Raw genomic sequence first — 20,326 nt, forward strand, 5'->3', positions numbered from 1 at the left:
CTAAATGTCAAAGATCTAGTCATGTCAACCAAATAATGGCCTTCTTAGCTTTGAGTTCTTTTGTTAAAGCATCCTCGTAATATCAGCTAAATGGGGTTTTCCTCATATACTGTGCATAATGGAACAATGTTTCCTCTTGTCACTTAATTATTTTAATAAACTGTATTTATAACATTAACATATTCTCTAGTACTTTACAATTCTGAGGATACAGACATTACAGAATTACACACTAATTGTCAATTCAAGAGCTTAATATCTACAATCTTTTGCTAGTTTTTCAGAAGTAGAATTATATATTTGTGGTTTACATTTATTATTTGTACAAATGTTATCCCCTTGGACACAGCTGGGGATGTATACCTGTGCCAATGATGGGTTTGTTGGAAAAATGTTGCTGCTGCAGTGGTGTGTTGTGTGACCCCTTATAATTCACACAAAAAAATAAAATATGAATAATAATAAATACACTCAATTGCACTGCGATATGGACCAATATGTTAAATATTTTCAATGTGCCGCAATATATAGTACAATTTATACCAGTAAATATTATACCTAGGTGCACTAGTATTTAAATGTATGCAACTAAAAGAATATTAGTCGGTACCTGTGGCTGACGGTCCTAGTTATACCAGTACCGCATTATTGTACACCAGCCTTATTTACTAGGACCATCAGTCACAAGTACCGACTAATATTCCAATACTTGCACACATTTAACCCCTTAAGGACATGCACCTTAAATGTACGGCGCAGCATAGCACCTCTTTGCCGGTAATGGCGGACATCAGCGATAGTGCTGGTGTCTGCCATTAACCCCTCAGGTGCCGTGATCAATACAGATCACGGCATCTGCGGCAGTGTGGCACTTATAATGGCTGATCTGATCTGCGGCACTGCTGCGGGGATCAGCCAAGATGGTGGTCTGAGGGCCCCTCACCTGCCTCCGTCCGTCTCCCGGGGTCTTCTGCACTGATCACCCATAGATACTGACCACCCATAATACTGATCAGTGCTATGCCCTATGCATAGCATTGAACAGTATTAGCAATCTAATGACTGCTATAAATCATCCCCTATGGGGACTAAAAAAAAGTGTAATATAAATGTAAAAAAAATCCCCTCCCCCAATAAAGTTTTTAATCACCCTTTTTCCCCATATTAATACATAAAAGCGTTAAAAAAACGATAAATAATAAACATATTTGGTATCGTTGCGTGAGTAAATGTCCGAACTATAAAAATATAATGTTAATGATCCCCTACGGCGAACGTCGTAAATGTAAAAAAAATGTTTTTTATAAAAAGCAATCAAAAAGTCGCATATACGCAAATCTGGTACCAAAACAAACTACAGATCACGGCGCAAAAAATGAGCCCTCACAGATCCCTGAATACAGTAAAATAAGAAAGTTAGAGGTGGTCAAAATAGGGCAATTAAATATTGTATTTTTACCGTAAAGTGTACAGCGCGAAAACGAAGCCCCCCAAATTTGCTAAATTATGATTTTCGTTTAAATTTCCTTACACAAAAAATAATTTTTTGGGTTTACCATACATTTAAGGGTAAAATGAGTGATGTCATTACAAAGTACAACTGGTCACGCAAAAAACATGGGTCTGGGAATGGAAATATAGAAGAGTTATGAATTTTAGAAGACAAGACGCAAAAACGCAAAAATAAAATTGGCTGCGTCCTTAAGGTCAAAATCGGCTGAGTCCTTAAGGGGTTAAATACTAGTGCACCCAGGTATACAAATTACTGGTATAAATTGTACTATATATTGCAGCACATTGAACAGATTTAACATATTGTTCCTTATCGCAGTTAGTGCTGGGCGGTATATCGGTTCATACCGAATACCGAAATTTTTTTCCTGCACAATGTGAATTTTTCCCATACCGCAATACCGGTATGGCTTCTTACATGACAATGCGCTTAGCCTATCACCAGCCGAGGTGGAACAGGGCTGCGGCCGGTGATAGGATGACAGCTCTGTGATGTTTCCATCCCCAGAAAGCAGCAAGAGCAGCGGAAGACCATGAGGCAGCGCCCATCACATGATGATGGGGGGGGGGGGAACTGCCGTGGAACTGCCATAATTTACAAAAATACCGTGATACACATTTTTGGTCATACCGCCCAGCTCTAATCGCAGTGCAATTGGGTGTATTTATTATTATTCATACATTTATTATTTCATGTGCAGAAAGATTGTACTTTGTCATTTTGTGAAGCATTCTAATTTATATATAATATTCCTTCATTGCCTACTTTGTGTTACAGGTTGGTGCAATTGCTGCTAATGCAGCGGATGATGGTCAGTGGTCCCAAGGACTCATTTCTGCTGTAAGTATTTTTTTTTCCATATATTTTTTTGCTTAATGCCAAGAACCTGGCCATGTTCCACCATACATTGCTTTCCTTTGAGTTGCCCTCTGTTTTATATACTTGCTTGCTTCTAGAGAATAATATATTTAAATCCTTAAACTAATACAACCACCACATAAGCTACCATTGATGTTTGATACCTTTTCTACTTACCAGCATCATCTAAATACTGCTTTTTTCCGACTAATCAGAATCCCATTAACTGACCTGAGCACCAACTTTATGCAATTCACTGCACTTGCCAACCCTATATATTAGGTTTGTCCTAACAATGCATCAAGAACCATGGCTAACAATAATGCTAAAGCAAAGACAGAAGCTGAGTCTCCTGTCATTGCCAGCAAATCGACATCCAATTTAGATTGTAAGCTTTGTGATACTAAACACAAATAACCTATTAAACAAACATATTACAAATATATAGTAGCTTGTAGAATCAGTAGCGATTGTAGTTCCACTTATACTGCATAGGTTTTTACAAAGACTACAGCCGTCTTGCACTGCAGGCAACAATTTCCTTTTCTGGCCATTTGGCCACTGTTGACTTCTTCTAGGCCAGGATGGTGGCCGCGGCAACAAGCAACTTGTGTGAATCAGCTAACGCCTCAGTACAGGGCCACGCCAGTGAGGAGAAACTGATCTCCTCTGCCAAGCAAGTAGCAGCATCCACTGCCCAACTTCTGGTCGCCTGCAAGGTGAAAGCTGACCAAGACTCGGAAGCCATGAGAAGACTCCAGGTAGCTTGCTTAAATCTACATTGGACTAGGCTTGACTGTCACCCAGAACATGGATCCTTATATTAATAGTTGATCTAATAATATGAATATGATTAGGTTATCTGTGCTTTAGCAAATTAATAAATTCATGTATCTAAGAAGTTAACAGCAAAGCTCACAATGGAATTGGGGGAAGACCATTCATTTCATGTTTTTAATTTTTGGTTTTGGTAAATTGGCTAAGTATTGTTTTTTTTCTTTTTATTCTAACCTGCCCTTCACTGCCTATCTGCTGCCATTATTATTTCTTTGTTTTCCCACTTTATATTCTGTCTTTCTACACCTTACCTTCTTCTGTACAGGCTGCTGGCAATGCTGTGAAGCGAGCATCTGATAACCTGGTCAGGGCAGCCCAGAAAGCTGCCTTCAGCAAAGCAGAGGAGGATGATGTTGTTGTGAAGACAAAGTTTGTAGGTGGAATTGCACAGGTTAGTAAAAACAACACAGTTCTCGGTCTACAGTAGACTTGTAATATAGATCTAGAATAGGAAGGTAAGAAAGTCATTACATACAGTGACCCCCCCCCCCCCCGACCTACGATGACCCCGACATACGATAATTTCAACATTCGATGGCAGCATCAACATACGATGCTTTTGTATGTCAAGGCCATCAAATAAACGGCTATCCGGCAGCGCAGACTACTTCAGCTGCCGCCGGATAGCCGTTTAAGGTGCCCCGTGTGGTCTGGTGAGTCTCATTAATCTGTCCCCGACGCTCCGGACCGTCCTCTTCGGGATCCCCTGCATCGCCGACACTCTCCGTCGTCATCACATCGCCGCGCACGCCGGCCCGTCATCCAATAGGAGCGGTGTGCGCAGCGATGTGATGACAGCGATGGAGAGCGACATTCCCGGCCAGCAGAGACGGTACGAAGCGGCGGGGACACCCTGGGGACGCGGCAACAGCGATGGAGGTCGACATCCAGGGCAGCAGTGACGGTCCGGAGCGGCAGGGACAGGTGAGTAGAACTTCCTACTCTTTTCATTGCACGGATCCCTCAACATACGATGGTTTCAACAAACGATGTTTCATTTGGAACAAATTACCATCGTATGTTGAGGGATCACTGTATATATGAACTCATGATTTCAACCTGGCATCACCGCAGCTGCAACACAGTTGTCAATAATGAAATATAGCAACTGAAAATAATGGAAATGAAATGTAATATGATGGGATGGCAGAGTATAGCTTTCTGTTATTTATGAGCAAAAAAAATAAAAAATTAAGGATAGCTATATGCTTTCCCAACATTTTTCAACTTTGTAGCTAATTTAGAATTTCATAAATGGCTCCATGTAATGTTTTTCTTGCTGTCACAATGTTTGCCCACAAATTGATATGTTTAAAAAAAAAAAAGTTTTATGCTGAACGCAGTATTAAAATTGGGACCCCCGCGATCTCCCTGCTGCACCCGACGTTCATTTAGAGCATCGGGTGTAGCACCGGAGGCTCGTGACGTCACGATCATGCCCCCTCAATGCAAGTCTATGGGAGAGGGCGTGGTGCCCCCTCCCATAGACTTGCATTGAGGATGTCGGATGTCTGGAGTGCTGCAGCGAAGGTTGCGGGGGTCCTCACTGGCGTGACCCCCACGATCAGACATCTTATCCCCTATCCTTTGAATAGGGGATAAGATGTCTAGGGGCAGATTACCCCTTTAAAGAGAACCCCAGTTTCTGACCTGTCTGTTTTAATACATATGTGTATTTCCCATGAAATAACAATTCTGGAACAACTTTATTTACAGTTCTGTGTTGTGGCCTTCCTCTGTTATTCTTACTAGAAATGTATGACTATATACCCAACTGAGTGTTACCAGATGGGCCATGTCCCTCCAACATCCAATCACAGTGCCAGACAATGTTACTCCTAACTAGTAACACCCAGTTGGTTATATAGTCATGCATTTCTAGTAAGAATAACAGAGTAATGGCACAAAACAGAGCTGTAAGAGGAGGTTTGGAGTACAAGTATTAGGAAAAAATGCAGGTCAGGTGAGGTTACAAGTTTTCTTTAACACTAATGTGAGCAAAGCCTAGGATTAAGTAAAATAATGCCCGGACGTTTTCCATGTAGATTATTGCAGCTCAAGAGGAAATGCTTAAAAAGGAGAGAGAGCTTGAAGAAGCCCGTAAGAAGTTGGCCCAAATCCGTCAACAACAGTACAAGTTCCTACCGTCGGCCCTGAGAGAAGAGGACAGCTAGTTAAACATCTTGGCTTTAACCTTGGAAATGTTGTGCTCTAAAGGAGGAAGAGACAAACCTTTACTGTATCTGGGAGCCGCCCTCCTTGTCGTCCACTGGATTCTAAAACCACTATGACATGGAGGGGTGGTGTGGGTTTTCACAGATTGAAGACAGTATTATTTCCCAAGGTGGACATACCCAATTATATAAATAAAGTATATATCAAAGATAAACACCGGGGGAGGGGTCTATAAGACTGTGACCTAAAGCACAGCCCCTTTAACAATAATACATGTGCTTTTAAAGATTGTCCCCCTTTTCATTTAACCACTTGTGTTGCAGGTGCCTGCCATGCAAAGCCAAGCATAAAAGGGGTAAAATTACTTTTTTTCTAGTATGTTTTTCAATTTGATTTGGTCACTGGATCAGCCATGTACCCTGATATCATGTACACAAAGCCTCTTGGAAATTAAAGGCACTTGTAAGTAAGCAGCACCATGTGCAGTAATGTGTTTATTATACTGAAAGCGGACAATAAAAGGGGCTGTTTCACACAAAAAACACATGGTCAGTGCTGTAAAAATATTAAAAACACATCTCACTAATATTTGCTCATCTTCAAAACTCATGGCAGGGCGCTGCTTTCTCCCCTTCCTGTGTGTGGCCAATGACACTTACAAAGTGGCTGCTCTCTGGTCCAGTTCAATAGCTAAGCCAGCCACTACTACAAATGTATTTTCTTGAAGACAAAGGCTGCTGAAACTCATGGAGGAGGGAAGATGCTTTTTCCCATGTCTAAAGTCACAGCTTACAAAAATGCCTTCAAAGAGTCATCCCATATTTTATAATTTGACACACTGAACTTTTTATTTAATCCCTTTAATACTGAATACTTCTTGGTTATTTCTGTATACAGGGTATTTAAAGTTTTGAAAAATCTTTTAACATGTCATACAGAAATGTCAATAGTTTTGATGATTCTGTGTCTGGGTGTTCGCTAGGTCAAGGCAGTAGTTGATGAAGCCCCTCTACTACTCATCTCTCTGCAGGAGTCTTCAAAGACTTATTCCAGAATCCGTCTCCTGTAGGGAAAAGAGGAGAGCTGCACACCCACATCTATCCTAGCGATCAGTGGAGGTATGAACATCCACAACCCAACCGATCAAAACATTGACATTTTTGTGTGACACATGAAACATTTTTAAAATTGGCAAGAATGCTTTAACCTACAAAATATGTATGAGATCCCTGATGTAGTTCTGATCCTGTTCCAGGTGTTTTTCGTTTTGGAAAGGTTTGTACCTATTGCTATTTCTGGAAAAAAAATTATTTTGCTTAGTAACTGGCTACCATACAATTCCATTGTTTAAGTTCCTTAGATTGTTAATTCTTTATAGCATGCATGTTATAATTTGGATTATAAGGTACTGTTTTTGTATTCTGTTAGAAAAAAAAGTTTATGTAAAGAAAGAGTTATCAATATAATAAAAAAGTTCTACATGTTTCTAATACGCTTTTGTGTTTCAAGTCTTCATCATTTTCAAGATTCATGCTTCCTTTAAGAAAATGTTTAAGAAAATGTTAAAAAAAAAAATCCCACTTTTTCTCAGTTTTTGCGCCAAAGCAGAAGTTGATTCAAAAGCAATAGAAAATATATATGTATTAATTATTCTTCTTCCTGCTGGATCCACTTCTGGCTTTTTCTTAACAGGCTGAGTTAAAAACTGACACATAAATCTGCATGTGAACCCTCTTATCAATCAAAGCTTAATAATCCATCCATTTCCAATTGGAGCCGCTAGATGTAAACTAGAAATCTTGAATTGGTGAGGATTTGAAACAGAAGTATATTAGAAGGTTGCATACATTCCCATTATTTGACAATTCATGGGGTTGTCCCATGCTTATGTAATATTACATTTCTTGATTAGCTCATGCAAAACATCTTTTAAAATCATTAAAAAAATGCTCTTGCATATATTAAAAGGAAACTGACTGGCAGGACGCCTGCACTAACCTGAATATACAGAATTATAATGCGGGTGACCCTCAAATCTGTCCAGCTGATTAGTAGATATGATCAAAAAATGTATTTATGCTCATTCCCAGAAACTAGCAATGGGGGCGATACCATAATGCCGCCATCTCTGTCGCCTCCAGCCCGCTCCTTCTTTAATATTTACCTTTCCTGCTGACTCCTTTTGATATAAGAGGTGAATCCGGAACTGGCTCATCGCTTGGGTAGTGGTCACCGAGCATGGACCAGCTCCATCATATAAACAGCAGCAGCAGGTAAGTTGAATATTGCTAAAGGGGCAGCTTAGACATGAGGCAGCTAGCTGTGTTGTTATTGCTAATACATCAGTGGTAATGCCCCCATTTCTAGTTTCTGCAAATTAGCATAAATTTATACTCATTATGAGCGGCTGGACAGACTTGGGTGAGGTAAACATTGTTGGAAAGAGGGTCATCCACACTATAATCCTATATATTCAGCTTAGTGCAGGTGACCTGCCTGTCAATTTCCCTTTAAATAGTCACAAGCTTTGCATATGCAGTAGTACAAGTAAACATAAGAACTTTTAAAATCTTATCAGAGACCTTTTTTAAAATCTTATCAGAGACATTTTTTATTTTTTTTATATATATTTTTTTTTACAAGAAAGATTAACAACTCACTGAGAGATCAGTTTAGTGCTGTGAATCTTCTGATCTTGTCTGCACAATAGCTGGGGCCACCATGTACAGTACAAGAGGATTCAGGCAATGGGACTGAGCAGGTGTGTCTACTAACATTGGACACGTTATATAGGATGTTCTGAGAGGGAATCAAAAGAACACAAAGGGTGCCTCATAAGAAGTATGTAACAACAATTTCTAGATGCGGAAGCATTCTTTTTAATATGATTCTAATGAACACATTGCAGTATTTTACCTAATAGAGAGAGGTTATACTAAATCGTGGAGCAACTCAGCTTTAGGTTTAATACTTTTGGATTCATGTTAATAAGGCTATTAATGTGAATTGCGAAAATATGCAACAAATAATTTTTTAATGACTGGTGGTTAACATGACTACAAGCGTAAGTGCACACATAGTGGAGAAAATCTACAGTCTAAATATGCTGCAAAGTCCATCTATATAACATCCATTTTTTTTTGGGGGGGGGAGGGGAGGGGGGGGGGGGGTTTGAAGCAGATATTTCTCCTATATGTTAAAAACTATGAAATCCACAGTGATAATCCATAACCCAAACCCAGATATATCTTAAAAACGCACATGTCAATTTCTGTGAAAATTCCATTTCGTGTGGTTGATTCGTTCTGCATAGGTGTGCATTTAACCTAATAATTCAAAGCAGCTAGAAAGCAGATGTAGCTGTCAAAAAATGAAGTTTATTTTATGTGTATAGAGTGCAGAGTAGCCATTAACCTTTGCCGGAAGATAAACAAGTTTAAACAAAGATGTCATTGTACACCAGTAAGATTATTTCATGGCAGGGAGTAGCTTTGACTCTGTAAATGGAATGTCTAAAATTGAACATTTTCTTTAAAAGGAACTTGGCTACATTGCAGAAATATTTTATTAAAAGCAATCTTATTTTTCCTAGTGGTAATAGTCAGTGTGAGGAAGGGGTTAAAACTATGTTCACACTGACACTTTATTTTCCTTATATGGGCAAAGGTATTGGGACACATCTTCACTATTGAATTCAGATGTTTCATTTAGCCCCATTGCCGCAGGTGTACAAAATCCAGCACTTACCAATGGAGTCAGCACTTTACATTCACTTGTTAATCTAAAGAGCTCACTCAATTTCCACATGGTACTGTAATAGCATGCAAATTGTCTGTGCATGAAAAGTCTTCCCTCCTAGATCAACTGTGTGTTGTATTACTGACAAATGAAAGTCTTTAGGAACCACAGCAACTCAGCCATAAAGAAGACCATGTAACATGCTAAGTGGAGTCACTGAATGCCAAGATGTGTAAAAGTCAGCAACTCTGGTGGAAAACACACTGCCACTGTACTCTGAAGTAGTGGAAGCGTGTTCTGTGAAATAATGAATCGCACTATATGGTAGTCTGATGGATGAGTCTGGGTTTGGAACGCCAGGATAATATTACCTGCCTTACTGCAATGGGACAACACTAAAGTTTGGTGAAGAAGGAATACATACTATGGGGTAGTTTTTCAGGCGTTGCCCTAGGCCCCTTAATTTTAGAGAAGGGAAATCTTAATGCTTTAGTATACCAAAACATTTTGGACATATATATATGCTTTCAACTTTGAGGGAACCTATCGGGGAAGCCTCTTATCTGCTTCAGTATGACTGTACAAGGTCCATAAAGGTATGATTGGGTGACGAATAGAAACAGAGATCAGCACTGTTATACTTAACCGACTGCTCACACCGGCCGGGACAAGGACTAGCGCAGCCGGACTGTAATTGCTGAGACACTGAACGGCTCCTAACTGTTCAAACCCCATAAAGAAGTCCATAGATGCAGCACAAAGAAGAAAGAAAGGGAGCACTTACGATATGGAGACACGTCTATGGTGAAAGCTTTTCCTTTATTCAAGGAGCATATATCAATTCAAAACGCAGGAGGCCAGGATCCACAGCCAGGTGAGGTGAACAGCCACTTTTGCGCTGAAGAAGTCCGTTGCAAAAGCAGCTGTTCACCTCATGCTTATGTTTATGGTAAAAATGACATGTTTCTTTATTCTGTTGGTCAATACGATTAAAAAGATACCCATGATTATAACTAAGATATTTCTATTGTTGTACTGCTTTTAAAAAATCTCAAACTTTTTTTTTTTTTTTTTTTTTTTTTTTTTTTTTTTTACAAAATCAGTGTTTAAAATTTCCCTATTTTGACCACCTATAACTTTTTTCATTTTTCCGTATATGGGGATGTGTGACGTCTAATTTTTTGCGCCATGACCTGTAGTTTTTTTTTTTAGTATATGTGACTATTTGATTGCTTTTTATAATTTTTTTTTGTGAATGTGATGTGACCAAAAAGCAGCAATTAAAAAAAAAAAAAATTTTAAGTTTACGCCGTTTACCATACAGGTTTGAGTAAAATGGGGGAGGGGATTTAAAAAATAAAAAAAAGTTAACTTTTTTTTAACTTTTTTATTTTTATATAGATAGTCCCATAGGGGACTATCTATAGCAATCATTAGTTTGCTAATACTGTTCAGTGCTATGTATAGGTATAGCACTGATCAGTATTATCGGTGACCTGCTGGAAGGCAGAGCAGAGCAATAGACCCTGGGAGAGTGGCGGAGGCAGGTAAGGGGACCTCTGGCCACCATCTTAGCTTATCTGATCCCCGCAGCCATTTCAATAGCCGCACTGCCGCAGATGCTGTGATCTGTATTGATCACGGCATCTGAGGGGTTAATGGCGGACATCAGCGCAATCGCTGATGTCCGCCATTACCGGCAGGTCCCCGCCTGCTAATAGCAGCCAGGACCTGCTGTGCATGACGTGAACACCACTCCACTGCTCGCGATCATGTACAAGCTGTAAATGTACGTCCTGGTGCGCTAAGTACCAGCATATCAGGACGTACATTTACGTCCATTGTTGTTAAGGAATGTGGCCAGCTTGAAACCTTCCTTTGTTTTGCATTGCTGCTGTGGTCTTGCTCCAGACCATCCGTGTGGGCAGATTTCCTATTCTCTGGTGAGAGCTGGTTTAGTACTGGAGTGCTTTAGAATTTTCTAATATGAGGACTTGTTTTTGGCACTACCAATTATACTCTGAAATGACACATTTCATTTAACCATTAAAATGTACGGCGTAATCAAAAACATAATTTTTTGTGGGGGATATTTTTATGCAGTGCACTTTATGGTAAAATTGAAAGGTTCTCTTCATCCTCTAGGTCAATGTGAATAAAACACAATTTATATAGTTTTCTATTATTATTGTACTACTTCAAAAAAATAAGTAAAAAAAAAAAAAATGTACAAAGTCAGTATGCTTTAAATTGTCCTGTTCTGACCCCTATATCTTTATTTATCCATATACAGGGCTATATGAGGGCTATTTTTTTTTTTTGCGTTGTGATCTGTAGTATTTATAGGTTTACATTGTTCCCTGCGATGGACGCGGCGATATCAAATATGTTTGTTTGTAATTGACAAAAGAAGGGCCATTTAATTTTTTAGTAGGGGACATGCTTTCATATAATTTTAAAATTTTTTATTTTTTTTTACAATTTAAATCCCAATAAGGGACTTTTCTAAGCAATCATTAGATTGCATTCACTGTATAATGCTATGCCTAATGCACAGCATTATACAATGAGATAGGCACTGTACTTGCCTACAATCACCACTATGAAGCAAGCACTCCAGGGCATACATTTATGCCCTGGTACATTAAGTCCCAGACGGCAAGGGCATACATTTACGCCCTGCGTCATTCAGGGGTTAATCTTAACTACCCTTCTACATAGACTTAGCTTTTTGAACCTCACTATGTATTTCTATTTTATCTCTTGTAAAGTGTAGTTTTAATGATAACCACATGAAGGCAGTGTTGCGCCATTTAAGGCTCATTAATGAATCCAGCGTCTTGTACTGGATGAATCTGAAGGACACTGAAGGCCTGTACTGTATAGCATTAGTTCAGTACGAAGTGGACTGAATTTGACAATTTACTAATTTTTTTTTTCTTGCTAATTTTCCGTCATTTTACAGCTTGTGAATTACTGAAACTGACTTTTTTGTTAAAAAAAACTTCAGTATATTCTCACTTTCACCCATTTTAGCAATTCCTGCTTTGGTGAATTTCCATGGGTAATGTGACTGTGGCAAACATTTGTAAATCTATAGACCATGTAATTTGCCACGGTAGATTTTTAGCAGCACCATAAACTGTCCACTGACAACAAGCACTGCTATTTATTATGGCAGTTCTTAAAAATAGTCAACAGAATACATGTTACTGTGTATGATAACTGTGAAGTCCCTAGGACTGTTGTTTAGATTTTTCTACAATTTAAATGAGTTAACAGTTCTTATGTTAAAGGGGTACTCCACTGGAAACCTTTTATTTTATTTTTTTTTAGATCTGGTGCCAGAAAGTTAAACAGATTTGTAAATCACTTCTATTAAAAAATCTTAATCCTTCCAGTACTTATCAGCTGCTGTATGATCTTTAGGAAGTTCTTTTCTTTTTGAATTTCCGTTCTACCTGACCACAGTGATCTCTGCTGACACCTCTGTCCATGTCAGGAACTGTTCAGAGCAGGGGTTTGCTATCGGTATTTGCTTCTACTCTGGACATTTCCTAAAATGAACAGAGGTGTCAGCAGAGAGAACTGTGTTCAGACAGCAAAGAAATGTAAAAAATAAAAAATAAAATAAGAACTTCCTGTGGAGCATTTAGCAGCTGATAAGTACTGGAAGGATTAAGATTTTTAATAGAAGTAATTTACAAATCTGTTTAACTTTCTGGCACCAGTTGATTAACCCCTTAAGGACTCAGCCCATTTTGGCCTTAAGGACTCAGACAATTTAATTTTTACGTTTTCATTTTTTCCTCCTCGCCTTCTAAAAATCATAACTCTTTTATATTTTCATCCACAGACTAGTATGAGGGCTTGTTTTTTTGCGCGACCAGTTGTCCTTTGTAATGACATCACTCATTATATCATAAAATGTATGGCGCAACCAAAAAACACTATTTTTGTGGGGAAATTAAAACGAAAAACGCAATTTTGCTAATTTTGGAAGGTTTTGTTTTCACGCCGTACAATTTATGGTAAAAATGACATGTGTTCTTTATTCTGAGGCTCAATACGATTAAAATGATACCCATTATTACATACTTTTATATTCTTGTTGCGCTTAAAAAAAAATCACAAACTTTTTAACCAAATTAGTACGTTTATAATCCCTTTATTTTGATGACCTCTAACTTTTTTATTTTTCCGTATAAGTGGCGGTATGGGGGCTCATTTTTTGCGCCATGATCTGTACTTTTTTTTTAATACCACATTTGCATATAAAAAACTTTTAATATATTTTTTATAATTTTTTTTTTATAAAATGTATTAAAAAAGTAGGAATTTTGGACTTTTTTAATTTTTTTTCGTTCACGCCGTTCACCGTACGGGATCATTAACATTTTATTTTAATAGTTCGGACATTTACACACGCGGCGATACCAAATATGTCTATAAAAAATGTTTATGCTTTTTGGGGGTAAAATAGGAAAAAACGGACGTTTTACTTTTTTATTGGGGGAGAGGATTTTTCACTTTTTTTTTACTTTTACATTTTTTTACATTTTTTTTTTTTACACTTGAATAGTCCCCATAGGGGACTATTCATAGCAATACCATGATTGCTAATACTGATCTGTTCTATGTATAGGACATAGAACAGATCAGTGTTTTCGGTCATCTTCTGCTCTGGTCTGCTCGATCACAGACCAGAGCAGAAGACGCTGGGAGCCGGACGGAGGAAGGAGAGGGGACCTCCGTGCGGCGTTATGAATGGTCGGATCCCCGCAGCAGCGCTGCGGGCGATCCAATCGTTCATTTAAATCGCGAACTGCTGCAGATGCCGGGATCTGTATTGATCCCGGCACCTGAGGGGTTAATGGCGGACGCCCGCGAGATCGCGGGCGTCGGCCATGGCCGGCGGGTCCCTGGCTGCAATCAGCAGCCGGGATCAGCCGCGCATGACACGGGCATCGCTCCGATGCCCGCGGTTATGCTTAGGACGTAAATGTACGTCCTGGTGCGTTAAGTACCACCTCTTCAGGACGTACATTTACGTCGTGCGTCCTTAAGGGGTTAAAAGAAAAATATTTTCCAGCGGCGTACCCCTTTAATGTGTTTAGGCATTGTTCATATCACAGTTTATATTTTCGTATAGTTCTTGTTCAGTTTAGTAGAGCCACATCCCTGTAGATGTGGTCCATTTGGAATTCAGAGAGTTAAATATTGGTACAATCCACCTGTTTAAATGAGGCATTTTTCTAACTGCATTCTAATTCAGAACAATCAGACTATAGTTGCTAGTTAAAGGGGCATGTCTCTCTTGGTGTATTTCAATGTCACAATGATGTGTAAAGGTAATGAGAATCTTCAGGACACCCATACAATTGTATGCTGAATTTCTTGTGTTAGTGGCGCTTCACCTTAGGATGTGCTTACAGTTAAAAGCTCATCTAAGCCAGAAGCAGCGTCTAGAGATCTGGAGCATTTATTTAGGACACACAGGTTTATGTCAAACGTGCGCTTCTCAAGATAGGGGTGCTCCAAGACTTTTACTAGTGACCCTCCTCCACTTGCCTTTCAATTTACCGCGTGGGACACCAAGGAGGCATTATTATTGTTTGGGGTACTATAGATGGTGGGGGAAAGGTAAGGAGGGGGCTGGGAATTTGCAGCACCTAAGATGTTTGGCAGGCTTTGTTGTGACTGCTACTACTGCACCTCCTATAGCTACTCTGGCTGGAAGAAATCACCCTGGCTATGAGGGACACGCAAAAGGAAAAGTCACTTGACTGTAATCAGACAAGATTATATATATATATATATATATATATATATATATATATGTGTGTGTGTGTATATATATATTTTTTTTTTAATTGGCCTTTATATATATCTTTTATTTATTTTAAACATATTAATTTTGGTGCATGTAGTTATAATTTTTTTAAAGTAGTAAAATAGAGAAAAGCCTATATAAATTGGGTATCATTGTAACCATATGGACCTGCAGCATAAATATCTGGTGTAATTTTTACCGAAAAGTGCACTGCGTACAATCGAAAGCCCCCAAAAGTTACAAAATGGCGTTTTGTTTTTTTTCAATTTTGCCCCACATATATTTTTTTTTCTTGGTTTGCCGTAAATTTTGGTGTAAAATGATTGGTCATTACAATGGCGCAAACAATAAGCCCTCATATGAGTCTGTAGGTGCAAAATTAAAGGCGTTATGAAAGTGCAAAAACAGGAAAAATCGGTGGTCCTTAAACAGTGTGATATCTCTTTAATATAGCTGTAATGTACAGTTTATAACCTCACAAGGAACATATACTGTGTAAATGGTTGTGACTACTACACAGCTTGTCCATTTCCAAAATTGTTGTAGAATCCTGCATGTCTTATGTCAATTGTTTTCTTAAAAAAATACCAGTTGTAAGAATGTGTGTTTGTGTGTGTGTATATATATAATGGCCCTCATTTACTTAGAAAATCGGGTTGTAAGTCTATCTTGCTTTCTTACCCGACTGCTTTTTTCCCCTGGTATTTATTATTATTATTATTATGTCACATCCTGTTTGTCGCACGTGGGTTTTGTTGGTTTTGGTTTCCAACTCCTCTGAGTTGTCGGGAGAAAAGCCACAACAATTCAACAAATTCAGGTTGGAAACCTTTATAAATACGTGGGAAAGCTCAGAAATGTCGGGTTACGCCCCTTTTTCGGGTTTGGGAGAATCCACATCGGGTCCGTCGGGAAAAAAATGTTGCATCGTGTCGCTCGATGTCTGCGACATGTCGCAGACAAAGATGCGCCAAAAAAACCACGACAAAACAAGTCGGGTTTAGAATAGTAAATGAGGGCCAATATATACACACACACACTGCTCAAGAAATAAAGGGAACACTAAGATAACACATCCTAGATCTGAATGAATGAACTAATCATATGAAATACTTTCGTCTTTACATAGATGAATGTGCTGACAACACAATCACACAAAAATTATCAATGGAAATCAAATTTATCAACTCATGGAGGTCTGGATATGGAGTCACACTCAAAATCAAAGTGGAATACCACACTATAGGCTGATGTAATGTCCTTAAAACAAGTCAAAATGAGGCTCAGTAGTGTCTGTGGCCTCCACATGCCCATATGACCTCCCTACAACCCCTGGGCATGCTCCTGATGAGGTGGCGGATGGTCCCCTGAGGGATGTCCTCCCAGACCTCGACTAAAGCATCTGACAACTCCTGGACAGTCTGTGGTGCAACGTGGCGTTGGTGGATATAGCGAGACATGATGTCCCAGATGTGCTCAATCTGATTCAGGTCTGGGGAACGGGCGGGCCAGTCCAAAGCATCAATGCCTTCCTCTTGCAGGAACTGCTGACACACTCCAGCCACATGAGGTCTAGCATGGTTTTGCATTAGGAGGAACCTAGAGCCAACTGCACCAGCATATGGTCTCCCAAGGGGTCTGAGGATCTCATCTCGTTACCTCATGTCAGTCAGGCTACCTCTGGCAAGCACATGGAGGGCTGTGCGACCCCCCAAAGAAATGCCACCCCACACCATTACTTACCCACTGCCAAACTAGTCATGCTGGAGGTTGTTGCAGGCAGCAGAACGTTCTCCACGGCATCTCCAGACTCTTGTCACGTCTCTTACATGTGCTCAGTGTGAACCTGCTTTCATCTGTGAAAAGCACAGGGCGCCAGTGGCGAACTTGGAAATCTTGGTGTTCTCTGGCAAATGCCAAACGTCTTGCACGGTGTGGGGCTGTAAGCACAACCGCCACCTGTGGACATTGGGCCCTCATACCGCCCTCATGGAGTCTGTTTCTGACAGTTTGAGTGGACACCGGCACATTTGTGATCTGCTTGAGCATTTTGCAGGACTCAGGCAGTGCTCCTCCTTTCACAAAGGCAGAGGTAGCATTCCTGCAGCCTCCTCCATGTTTCCTGATGTACTGGTCTGTCTCCTGGTAGCACCTCCATGTTCTAGACACTACACTGACAGACACAGCAAACCTTCTTGCCACAGCTTGCATTGATGTGCCATCCTGGATGAGCTGCACTACCTGAGCCACTTGTGTGGGTTGTAGACTCCGTTTCATGCTACCACTAGAGTGAAAGCACCGCCAGCATTCAAAAGTGACCAAAACATCAGCCAGGAAGCATACGAACTGAAGAGTGGTTTGTGGTCCCCACCTGCAAAACCACTTCTTTATTGGGAGTGTCTTGCTAATTGCCTATAATTTCCACCTGTTGTCTGTTCCATTTGCACAACAGCATGTGAAATTGATTGTCAATCAGTGTTGCTTCCTGAGTGGACAGTGTGATTTCACAGAAGTGTGATTGACTTGGAGTTACATTGTGTTGCTTAAGTGTTCCCTTTTTTTTTTTTTTTTTGAACAGTGTACATATATATCAATCAATCATATGCAAACTTGCATAGACAAACTTAGAATGTAAGTTTATGGGCTTATCTCTGTCAGCTGCACTTTTTTTCTTGATCTTTCTAACAATTAGTCGAGGTTTGAACAGAACTTTTGGGTATTTTCATGTTTGCACTTTCGTTTTTTCCTCCTTCCCTTCTAAAAATCATACTTTAAATTTTCCACCTACAGACCTATATGAGGGCTTGTTTTTTGCGCTACACATTTTACTTTGGACTGACATCAATCATTTTACCACAAAATCTAAAACAAAAAAAATTTAAGAAAAAACACCATTTTGTAAATTTTTGGGGCTTCCGTTTCTACGCAGTGCACTTTTTGCTAAAAATGACACCTTGGCCCAGATTTATCAAACTGTGAGAGAGTAACTGGAGAGATTTTCCCACAGCAACCAATCACAGCTAAGCTTTCACTTTACCAGAGCTCGTTAGCTGAGCTGTGATTGGTTGCTGTGGTAAAATCTCTCCAGTTTTTCTCTCACACAGTTTGATAAATCTGGGCTATTATCTTTATTCTGTAGGTCTATACAATTACGATACCCAAATTATTTAGTTTTTTTTTTTGTTTGTTTGTTTTACTTTTTGGACAAAAATTAGTATGTTTAAAATGATCCCCTTTTGACTCCCATAACTTTTTTATTTTTCCATACACGGGGATGTGTGAGGGCTCATTGTTTGTGCCGTGATATGTCATTTTTATCAGTACTATTTTTGCTTTGGTGTGGGACTTTTTGATTGCTTTTTATAATTTTTTTCTATGGTATACAAAGTGATCAGAAATACACAATTCTGGACTTCAGTATGTTTTTACGTAGACACCATTGACCATGTGCTTTAATGTTTATTTTTATAGTTTGGACATTTATGCAACCATTTTTTTTTTTTTTGTAAAAAGGGGAGGTGATTTAAACTTTTATTAGGAAAGGGGTTAAATCACATCTATGAACTTTTTTTTTTGCATTGATCAGTGTTATCGGGGCTCCATTGCTGCACCCTGCTCATCGGAGCACTTATCGAACAGCAAGGAGGCAGGTAAGGGCCCTCCTGCCATCCTCTAAGCTGATCGGGACACCACGTTTCTCACCGTGGTGGTCCCGATCAGCCTAACTGAGCAGATGGAATTGATATTTTTTTTTACATTTTAGACACCGCGATTGGTGATCTCCAGCATTAGCCACAGGTCACAGCTGCTACTATCCCGTTATGATGCCCACTCAGCTCCTGAGTCATAGAAAGGGACTGGGCGCAGGGTATACATGTGGTTAAAATTGCCCTGTTCTGAGCCCTATAACTTTTTTTTTCTGCCTATGAGTCTGTGTTTGGGATTTTTTTTTTGCATTGTGATCTGTAGTTTTTATCGGAACTAATTTGTCATAGATCAGGCTTTATGATCACTTTTTATTTATATATTTATTTATTTGAATTTGGTATGGTTCTCAAGCCCCCTGCCATAGACTTGCATTGAGTGGGCGGGTGTGATGTCACACGGGGGCGGAGTCATGACATCACGCTCTTACGTCCCCGTGGTTGGGATGGTATTAGCCTGAGGGCCTCCAGCAGTTTCGGAAGCAGTTACAGGTGGGTGCCGCATGGTAGAATGCGGGGGTCCCCAGCGTCGGGACCCCCGCGATCAGACATCTTATCCCCTTTGGATAGGGGATAAGATGTCTAGGTGCGGAGTACCCCTTTAACAGCCCCATAATGGAAACACAAAACATGGATCGTTAAAGGGAATGTGTCATCAGATAATTATCTATTGTTATGTTAAAGGAGTACTCTGATATAAAAAAAATGGCACCATAGCGAAGTGCTCTTGAATACCTTTCATTAGAGGTACTGATCGGCAAATTCGGTCCAGCCGTTATCCTGCAATCCTTCCCGGTAATTTTGCTCACTTCCGGGTACTGTAAGCATGGCCTTGACGTCACCAATGACGTTTTCCCAGCATGCTTACTTCTCTTCTTCCGCTCCCAACCCCTCCCTCACTCCTGTTCCCTACCCTACAAATTATAATATGTAATGCCCCAAGCTGCCTCCCCTTCTTGCGATCCCCACCCCCTGCCACTACGCCATCTCCTCCCACTCTGCCTCCGCCAATACTCCGCTGCAGTATTGGCGTAGGATGCTTTGTGAATATAACAGACAGTTACGGCGGCGTAACTATCTGTTATATTACTGGTTGAACAAAATCACATGTCCGGTCCTTCTATGCTGGCGAGTGCGCATGCGTGCGACTCGCCAGATGATAGGTGGAAGGTTAAATAGAAGTTTACTCAGCCCAGCGAATGCCGGCTGAGTAAACGTACAGCATTATGAATATGCAATTTGGGGCGTCACATAGGCGCACTGGATGGGGAGGGCTAACTGAGGGGAGGAAAGGAGAAACGATGACGTATCGTTTCAGAAATGGCCGCTGACACGCACATACTGTGGAACGAAAGTCATAATGCTGTGAGGGAGGCTGCACTTCCGGATACGCAGAAACACATGGATTCTTACACAGAAGGCAATGGAGGTAATTGGGAGTCTTATATAACTTTGTAAATCCTAGCTAATGGTGTAAAAAAGATTTAGGTTAGAGTACTCCTTTAACCATAGTTATATAGAATTGTTGGTGATGTTTTTTAAAATTTTCTATTTTACTGTCTAGCCACTAGGCCTAAAACTATTCCATTCTGGCCATTAGGCCTAAAATTCTGCTGAGACTAACTGTTTTGGACAGTTGTCTTCTCAGCAGTGCCCTTCTTTATCACA

The 20,326-nt window shown here is 39.9% G+C and overlaps 1 protein-coding gene and 1 long non-coding RNA gene across 4 annotated transcripts in view; one reads left to right on the plus strand and one right to left on the minus strand.

Moving 5' to 3' along the window:
• TLN2 (talin 2) overlaps positions 1–6,866 on the plus strand; it is a 258,674-nt gene extending 251,808 nt beyond the window's left edge. For all 3 annotated transcript variants that reach the window (XM_056572820.1, XM_056572821.1, XM_056572822.1), the window contains 4 exons: positions 2,291–2,353; positions 2,950–3,132; positions 3,474–3,599; positions 5,254–6,866. In XM_056572820.1, the coding sequence (XP_056428795.1) occupies positions 2,291–2,353; positions 2,950–3,132; positions 3,474–3,599; positions 5,254–5,382 (501 nt within the window). In that variant the 3' untranslated portion in view covers positions 5,383–6,866. The remainder of the gene's footprint in view (positions 1–2,290; positions 2,354–2,949; positions 3,133–3,473; positions 3,600–5,253) is intronic.
• Positions 1–20,326, minus strand: part of LOC130368727 (uncharacterized) — an 84,760-nt gene that overhangs the window by 18,089 nt on the left and 46,345 nt on the right. The window lies entirely within an intron of this gene.

Source organism: Hyla sarda, chromosome 4 (assembly GCF_029499605.1).
Source record: "Hyla sarda isolate aHylSar1 chromosome 4, aHylSar1.hap1, whole genome shotgun sequence".
NCBI classification, from domain to species: Eukaryota; Metazoa; Chordata; class Amphibia; order Anura; family Hylidae; genus Hyla; species Hyla sarda.